The sequence below is a fragment of the Leuresthes tenuis genome, unplaced genomic scaffold, assembly GCF_036924035.1.
Source record: "Leuresthes tenuis unplaced genomic scaffold, fLeuTen1.0.hap1 SCAF_24, whole genome shotgun sequence".
NCBI lineage: Eukaryota > Metazoa > Chordata > Actinopteri > Atheriniformes > Atherinopsidae > Leuresthes > Leuresthes tenuis.
The window spans coordinates 7,192,026-7,201,603 of NW_027325378.1; the positions used below are offsets into that span (position 1 = coordinate 7,192,026).

At 40.9% G+C, this 9,578-nt stretch overlaps 1 protein-coding gene across 1 annotated transcript in view; it reads left to right on the forward strand.

Moving 5' to 3' along the window:
• LOC140284500 (cadherin-6-like) overlaps window positions 1-9,578 on the forward strand; it is a 61,111-nt gene that overhangs the window by 46,574 nt on the left and 4,959 nt on the right. The window contains exons 7-11 of the mRNA XM_072378365.1: window positions 1,073-1,326; window positions 7,038-7,174; window positions 7,766-7,887; window positions 9,070-9,187; window positions 9,279-9,530. Coding sequence (XP_072234466.1) covers window positions 1,073-1,326; window positions 7,038-7,174; window positions 7,766-7,887; window positions 9,070-9,187; window positions 9,279-9,530 — 883 coding nt within the window. The remainder of the gene's footprint in view (window positions 1-1,072; window positions 1,327-7,037; window positions 7,175-7,765; window positions 7,888-9,069; window positions 9,188-9,278; window positions 9,531-9,578) is intronic.

The following is a 9,578-nucleotide window of genomic DNA, read 5'->3' on the forward strand; positions in this document are numbered from 1 at the left end:
CCTTTTAGTCCAGGGAATAAAATGGGGGCGGATAACTTTGTTGTGCCATATTTGCATCTGTCATTGTTGATCAGTAACTTGTGATGTTGTATTAAGTTGATTCATTTGCATTATTTTTTAAGATAATTTGAGACACTGAAGCATTTGCCTACAATTAAGAGGTGTCAGTATTTGCTGGTTCATTTTAGTTTCATTTAATCTTCCTCTAAAAATCCTCATTACTATGTGACACATTAATGTCTCCTTCCAAATCAGAAAAGCAGATGTTTCCTCTGCAATTCATTTCATATTTTATCATTTAAAAGTTCAAAGCTCCAAAGTGTTGCCATCCACTGTGACAATAGTAATCTGACATGCTAATCTTTTCATTTAAAAAAACAGAAATAAATAAAAATACACCAAAAGGAACAGATGTCGCCCAACGAAGATCAAAACACGACTTTGATTGATTGTTCCAGCGCAGCAGCGTGCCAAGGATCAGGAAATCAAGCTGAAAAGCATCTCAGAAGTTGGCTGAAAAAGTTGTTTTCATTTCGTTGTGGTACAAACAGGGAACACTAATCAGATTTCCCAGCTTTAAAATTCTAACATGAATCCAGGCTTTGTAAATTAAGGCGGCCTTGTTACTGTCATGTTGGTTTCCCACTGAAATGCCACATCAGTCACATTATTCAGCAGCAGTTAGTGAAATGGCCATAAGAGTGAGTTCTGCTGTGTGCAGCAGCCTGTGTGTGTCCATCAGCAGTCTTGTTAGTGTCCTTGAGGAAGACACAAAGACCCTTACATACACTAATTAGATGATCTGGAAGACACTGTCAGTTTAATGAATAATAAAAAAAAAAACAATCTGACCTGAAATTAAATGTGTCAGGATGCTCGGATTAGCTTTCCAAAATCAACAGCAGAACGTGCTGCCTCATACAAATGAGAGTTTAAAGTGAAATATTAATGGACAAAAGATGATCCGTGAGTCACGGTGGAGCTTTGCTTTTAATTCAGGATGACAAAGGAATATGTAAAGCTACAGTTTGTTAAGGGGCTCCCTCATGCCTCCTCGCTCTCTGTTTTGCAGCCTCTGGACTACGAGAAGAAGCGTCAGTACAGTCTGCGCGTTCAGGTGGAAAACGTCCACATCAACCCTCGCTTCTACTCCATGGGCCCCTTCAGGGACGAGGCCTCCATCAAGATCATAGTGGAGGACGTGGACGAGCCGCCGGTGTTTGAGCGGGCCAGCTATGTCATGGAGGTCAAAGAGGACGCTGCCAGGAACACGGTCATCGGCTCAGTCAGCGCGTCCGATCCCGATGACAAACACAGTCTGGTCAGGTACTAAATCGCGCCACAGTGAGCTTTATGTTTGCATTACTCAGTTTTAATTAATACACGCTTATCTAAATTTAATCGCCTGTGAACACAAATAGAACTTTATGGCTGTCTGCATTCATAAGAAAAAATCTTCAAAATCCTTAAACTAAATGACAGACTGTCTGCAAACATGTCAGACATGATTATGACAAAGACTCCAGGAGTGGCTGTAAGTATAAAATATGATATATTTTAAAGACGGTCTTACATGACTTTGTGCACACGAAACACTGTTGCAAAGTTACGAAACACAATCTGTCCCCCTATTCTGACTGTTAAACAAACCCCCAAAATTATATCGTTTGCAGCCTACCTTTTTTAAGGTAGCTGAGCTTTTTGCATTGGACTAAAATCTTAAAAAGGAATTCTAGCTCCCAGTGATTTGTTCTTTTTGAAGGTTTGAAGAGAAACTCAATAAACTTGATTCTTTTAATGAAACTGTATTTCCCTGTGGTTGCATCACAGCTTAGATTTTGGTTCCAAATAAACGAGCGTGTTCTGACTCCGGTGGCGTCATTTTCTGCTGTTTGGCAGGGCCCGTGCAGGCAAAAATTTGTTACAGGAAAGCCTTTTACATATGCTCTCAGTGCAAAAATCCGTGGATATTTGCATCATTACCCGATGGTAATGGTTAATGTTAAGCAGGGTATTCCAAGCCAAACCACGGTCTTTGCCTCATCTTTCCCAAGTCAAAAAGATGCCTAAACTAAACTAATGAGAACATTTTGTACCCGAAACCCTAACCAAGAACTGTTGGTGCCTAAAGTGAGAAAGGAAAGGAAAACAGTTCCAAAGTAAGTAAAGACATAAAGTCGCATTGTGGTCTTGTGAAAAAGCGCATCTCCCCCTCCTGCTTCTTTAAAAAGAGGCAAATGCAAAGATGTAGTTTCATTGCATTTAATGTTTCATATGAAATGTCTTCTGTAAGAGCCTACAAGCTGCGTGCTGCAAGAATAAGCAGCCCTCCAGGACAATATGATGGAAGTAGCTGCATACATTGGTGTAAAATTAGATTGCTGCTACTGCTGTAACACTCGTGTACAAGGATGAGTTTTCCAAAGAGCCTCAGAGCGGATCAGAAGTTTGATGTTCACGTGTTCTTAAGCCATCCATCACACAGGTTCTCCATTGGCTTGAGAAGCAAGATAAAACAATTTCCAATCGTTATATATCGCTATATACAGTATAATTCATCACGAGTATTTAACTGTCAAGGTTTACATGTTGATTTAAAATATTCCAAACTCAGGGCTGACTGGCCAACCTTTTCCAGAGCATGAAAATATCCGACAAAAAGAAGAAAGGGTGCACTGGAAAGTCAAGGAAAACATACAAACTGAAGCTTTGATTTATTTATATATACATATATATCCTGCAAAGTTACCTTTTTCAATTATCTATTTCAATGTGATATGTGGTTTAAAGTCATGATGGATCTTTGTCAAATCTTCTTCATGGTAGAAACAGTGATGAAATACTGAGGCCTTGGCACAGAGACTTTATGTATTGTTAAACACATAGAATACTCTTCAGTACTGAAATGAGCCAAAGGTTCACTTGCCCAACTTAGTTCATGAAGACTCACTCAAAATTATGCAAGTGCTGTAATAAATAGGAATGATGGCAGAGAGGTGCGAGGCTGTGCCTCGACTCTGTCTCAGACTTTTTCATTTTTACGATGCACTAAGGGAGTTGGCTCTCAAGGTTGAAGTTCCACCACTTTATTGCTGGTGTCAAATATGATATCATTCTCCTTTATCGCCCATCATCAAGAAGGTAGCTTCCCTGTGGCATTTAAAGCTCTGCCACGAAGGAGGGAGGGCCTGGAAGCCTGGAGGCTGCCTGGCATGAGGAAGTCTCTGAGACGGTTATCTTCATTATCTTACATACGCAGACACGTGCACGTGCAGGCGTGAGTGCATGCACAAATTATTAAGTAAGCAGGCTTGTATGCATGCAACAACATGCTGTGTGTACACTATACAGACATGAAGATGTGCAGGAACACAAGGATCTGCGGTCGCTGATGACAACAATGTAACAGCCAGTCAGTGTCATCATTAATTATTTTTATGCTTCTATAACGTGAACAGTATCCAGATTTAGAGGGCATTTCTCCATTGAAAGTTCAGACTTTGCTATGTGAAAGCTCTAAGAAATGGAAATTTGATCATTTAAAATCAGATGACAGCGGCCAATGAAGATCATCTGCTCATAAAATCAAAAACTCCCGAGCAGTTAAAACATGAACTGGGCTAAATATGCTCAGTTTTTATAGTCACTCAGGCCACATAAGAGCTCATTTCACCAAATATACACTGCTGTATAGTTAGAGGCTGCTTCATTTATTAAAAAAGCAGTACTGATACTTGCTCATCTACAACAAAATAACCAGCAATTATGGGGAATTTAGTAATTGCCGAAGTCATTTCTCATGTAATAATACCAGACTTCTTCTCTTTTTTCTAATCAGTTATTGCTGTTTTTTTTTTTTTTAATCAAATGTGTTTGAGTGTAAAAAGAAAAAAAATGCCATTCATTAACTTCATCTTTTGATTTCGGAAACTATTTTAAGTAGGTCGTGGCCAAGCTTTTAAGGTTTTAACTCAGAAACAAAGAGGGTCCTTTATGTTAAGCAGATAACACAGGCCAATTTTAGCATAGATTTAATCTCAACTAATGAAAGGCATTAAGGCAAACACAAAAAACCAAAAAGGACTTTTTTAAGTCAAGATTAGTGGTAAAATAAAAAAAAAGAGAAACTAACAATAGGGAAGACACGCAGATCGAAGGACAAACACTGAAACCTGACAAAGACAGAGGAAGGGCCGACTTCACGGAGGATGTGTGGATTTCTTTTAATGGCAGTGAATAGTTTCCAACTTACGTGTGCTATTATTTCAAGCCCCATGATCTCACACCCTTTAAGACCTGATGCAACATGTGGGTATACTGAATTTAAAAGCCACCTCAGGGACTAAGTATAAGGAAAGTTCTGGTGTTTTCAAACCTCGACCCTATTCTCGCTTCAGTTTGGGTCTAAACCCTGCCTTTTTGCAAATTGACCCAGTTCGAGTGACAACATCATGGAGAGAGTCCATTTATCATCGGTTCTTTTTTTAAAGATGCTTATGCATATCAATAATTTTACCCCAGATACAGAAGACAATTGGTTCAAAAGTCCAGGGATATACCTGGAAGCCTATGATGGTTTACGGATTTAGACTCTGGGTTTGGGCCATCGGCTAAATACAGTAAGTAAACCTGACAAACGAAGATGTAACTTTACCAGAAAACAGGAGAGACATAAACAAAGAAAAAGACCATTACACAGTTTATTGACTGATCAAGAGAACAGGCAGAAATGTAGACGCACACTGAAGCAGCACCTTCCAGTTGATGCCTAACATTCCTCTGACCCCCCGTGTCCTTATTCCCAGCCAGCTGCCAGTCTGCTTAGAGCAGCACTTCGGATGCCCAGTCAGACCAAGCCACATTATTATCCGAATCATTAATCACAAGGAAGGGATAGACCCGGCCAGCTGAATCATAGAAAAGCAATTAGTAAAGCTCAGGTTCGACGCAGATTTAACAAGGATAGAGTTACTTGTCTGGACAGTGAGGTGGAAAAGAAGCAAAGAGAGTGTGTGTTTATGTTTGGGAACCAGCAGGGAGGAGCCGAGAAAGGTGAAGGAAGGGAGAAGGGGGGAAGATCTGTGGAAAGAGGAGAGCAGAGCGACGATGCGTTGAGAGCAGCGATTCATAGTCTCCCCTCTGGGGTCTCCTGCTTCTAACGTTGGCCCTCCTGATGCCTGCTACTCCATTAATCACACTGATGCATCACAGTAGTCTGGGAAGCAGAGAAAACAACACGACTGGATAACCTGTTGGCTCCTCTGTCTGTGTTTGTGTGGGGAAAAGCTTTCATCACAACAGGACAGTTTATTCTAGGCCGTTTGTGCAGGAGAAAACACTGTGCCACTGTGTGTTAAAGGTTCAGTTCGCACAAATCACCAAAACGATACTCTTTCCCATGAGTTTAACTAATTATGTTTAGTTAAACATACATTTCTGAGTAAATGTTTTCAGGCTTTTCTCTGATATGAAAGACATGATGAAAGTTGTGTAAAAAAGGGAGTACACCCTTTTTCAATTTTTTTTTCAAGTGCTGTTAATCAAATGCACTGATTAATTTATCATCAGTAAGTGTGAGCAATTCTATGAAAGCATAAAGGTTTTGTCAGTTTGCTGCTCTGGAGCATTCAGGTGTGTGTTAACACAACGCCAAGGAGGTAAGACATCAGCAGTGACCTTACAGAAGCAATTGTTGCTGCACATCGATCTGGGAAGGGTTATAAGGACATTTCCAAATTTTTTAGAGTCCATCGTTCTACAGAGAGATTATTTACGAAGGGAAAACATTCAAGACAGCTGTCAATTTCAAGAGTGGTTGTCTGAGCAAGTTCACCCCAAGGTCAGACCATGCAAGGCTCAGAGAAACTATAAAAACCTACATCTGAACAAACCATCTGTCAAGTATGGTTGATTATTGGTACTGGTTCTGCAGCCACTGGATCTAGGCTATAGCGTAAAAATTTTCAAAAATTGAGACTATTGGCCACCCGGCCCTGCCTACATATTTGTCGCAAGAGACTATATCCATTCCGAAGCCTAAACTAAAGCTTTAACTAAACTAGACGCTTTGCAGTCCACCATGAACACCTCTGTTTACCAAAGTATTCTAGAGTCAAATGTGAGGCCATCTGTCCGACAGCTGAAGCTTGGCTGAAACTGGGTCATCAACAGAACAATGATCCCAAACACAGCAGCAAATCTACAACAGAATGTCTGAAAAAGAAAAGAATCAAGGTGTTACAATGGTCCAGTCAAAGTCCAGACCTCAACCTGACTGAAATGCTGTGGTGGGACCTTAAGAGAGCTGTGCATGAACCAATGCTGCAAACCTCAATGAACTGAAGCAATGCTGGAAAGAAGAGTGGGCCAAAATTCCTCCACAACCATGTGAGAGACTGATAACGTCACACAGAAAACCATTACTTCAACTTACTGCTGCTAAAGGTGCTTCTACAAGCTGTTGGATCAGGGGGTGGACTTGGTTTTTAACACACATTTTGGCTTAGCTTTTGTTAAATAGATCATGGCACAGTGTAATACTTCATGTGTTGTCCTTCTGAGGTTCTATTTACCTGATTTTAAGACCTGGTAGGGATCAGATGACATTTTATGTCCTGACAAGTAACAACTTGTTGAGAGAGGGTGTACCTCCAAAAAAAATACAAATGGAGCTTTTTACAAGCTGTAATCAACCCCTGTTGTTTGGCTCATTAGTGCAGGTTAAGGCAAGTTTCAAGAAAATGTCTCCTATTTGGAGACCACTACTCGTCTGGAATAAACAACAAAGAAAAGAAATAATAATGTACAGAGTGCACACATATCCATCATGATTACTTAGGCTTGCTTTGAGTACACTGTCCGAGTACACTGTCAGACAATTCAACTGAGACTCACCAGTGAATGCTTCAGTTTCCACTCGTTCTCACTTGAAAAGCTCTAAAAGTGATCGTGCCCTGGTACGCGTCGCCAAGGGAACACAACGGCATTCCACAAAGTGCATACGTTTAGATGCCAATTCCTTTGTGTGTTTTGTGCAGGTACACTATTGATCGGCGCACAGACATGGACAGAGTGTTCAACATCCATGCAGGCAATGGGTCGGTGTTTACCCTCAGGGAGCTGGACAGAGAGGCGAACGCCTGGCACAACATCTCTGTCATCGCCACAGAGTTCAGTAAGTGCAGACAGCAGGACGGGCAGCAGACAGTTCTCTTCACATACGCTGTGTCCTCTCATTCTGTCAGCCAAATTGGATTTTTGGAGGTGACAGGAGTCTATGGATGTTGAAGTGACGTGTTGGCCGGTAGCTGGTGTTTGTCTTCTAATCTTGAGTGGCACTCGTACAATATAAATTCCAAAAACCAGAAAATTGAGCCATTAACCTGGCATTTCACTTTTTTTCAATTTTATTTCACAAGTGTGTGTCATTTATTTCAGTAAACGTTTCTGTTTTCCAGACGGTTTTTACTTTACCTGCAGTTTATAATTGGATGCTCCTGCAAAAACTCAAGTTTTGCTTGTTGTTTTTATTAAAACAATGCCTAATCTGCCGAAGTGCCAGTGAAATATTTCTGCAGAGCTACATTCTGATTTGTTGTTGTGGGGAGCAGTTTTTTTCTTTTTCTTCACTAATATATGTATAATTGATTTAGATGTAATTAGTTTGCCTGGAAACACAGCTTAAAGCTGCACACATGTTCTCTGCTACACTTATAACTAATAATTATTAGTGTGACATCTCTGTGTCTACCTTTGTGTTTCCTAGACAACCCGCGACAGATCGGCCGTGTGCCTGTGTACATCAGAGTGCTGGACGTCAACGACAACGCTCCGACGTTTGCCACCAATTATGAGACATTTGTGTGTCAGAACGCCAAAGCTAATCAGGTTAGTTATTACCGAACACAAAGCCGTCGTCATGGTTTCATCTGGACCCCTCTCCGTTTGGATTATGTATCTGCTACCAGCTCAGCATGTAATTAGCAGACCTCAGACACAATTTGTAAGTGTGTCACGCGTGTGCTTCTGGGGACCAGAATTCTACATCTCAAGTTTAGGAAAATAGTTTCCTCCTCCTACAAAATCAATAACATGGATGCATTGTTGCAGTACTCTCACAGGTCCCTTAGTCTTTCCAGATGTACAATAATAATTTCTCTGAAGTTTAAAAACCTGAAAAGCTCTGACAGATAACAGATAAGACTAAGCTGAGGCTTTGGTATCTTATGTAACACTGTGCTTTATTACAGTTGTGGTTTGCATTTTCTCCATGCGTGGGTTCCTCCCACTGTTCAGAAGACATACATTTTAGGTTAAATGGTGATTATGAATCGACTGTAGGAGTGAGAGTAAGTGTGCATCATTGTTTGTCCCTGTACTGGCCTGTGATGGACATGCGATCTGTTCAGTGTTCCCTGCCTTTGCCCAAAGGCAGCTGGGATAAGCTCCAGCCCACCTGTGACCCTGAACAGGATTAAGTGGGTATAGAAAATGGATGGATGGATGAAAGTAATACAGAGGGGGAGGAAATGTAAATGGCTTAATTTGGAGACATTGTAAAATGAGAAATGTGAAATTGTTTTTGTATAGCTTTACTTCATGCAGGACAGATTGTATGAATCTGATTACAAGTGGTCATATTAAAATATGTTAGCTGTTGTCGGTGTTTTTTTTATGTAAAGAAATATATATTTTGGTGCATCTCATTTACCATTAGGAAAACTCTCTAGTCTTTATTCATTGTGAGCTTCACTTCAGCATTTGTCTTTATTAATCCCCAAAGACCTTTAATCTAGATACACAGCAAGGCTATTTATCCCAGCAGCTGTTAACACTAACATGCTACACAATTTATTTTTAATCAGATGTTTTATAACTGCATACAAGATGCAAAGAGAAAATTAATTAATCATTTTCATATCAATGGACCAAATTTGCAGTTGAAAAACATTGATGAGGTCAGAAAACTTGCAAACACTGTAAAATGATTAACCTCCCTGATGAGCACCCTCATGAGCCCAATGTCCCCAGTTTAAGGTTGGGTCCCTTACCATTCTGCTTCATTTTCAGAGGATACAAACCGTGAGTGCCACAGATCCCGACGAGCCTCTCGGAGGACACCGGTTCATCTTCAGTCTGGCGCCAGAGGCTGCAGGAAAGGCTAACTTCTCTGTCCGTGATAACAAAGGTAAACTCACAGCCGACGCTCGTGGCAGTCAGATTATTTTTTAATCTCACAGTGTATTCAGCCAGGTCCCTACTTTATATTCTGTTGTCAGACAACACTGCCTGGATCCTCACACGGAGGAACAGCTACAACAGTCTACAGAAAAGCATCTACCACGTGCCGGTGGTCATTTCCGATGGAGAGTTCCCTATGCAAAGCAGCACCAATACGCTGACCATCAGAGTGTGCACCTGCGACCGCGAGGGCAACATGAAGCTGTGCAATCCAGAGGCGCTCACAGCGAGGGCAGGACTCAGCACCGGAGCCCTCGTGGCTATTTTGCTCTGTGTCATCATTCTGCTCAGTGAGTTTTCGCTTTTCAGTTTGAGTTTTGTTTAACAAGTACACTCAA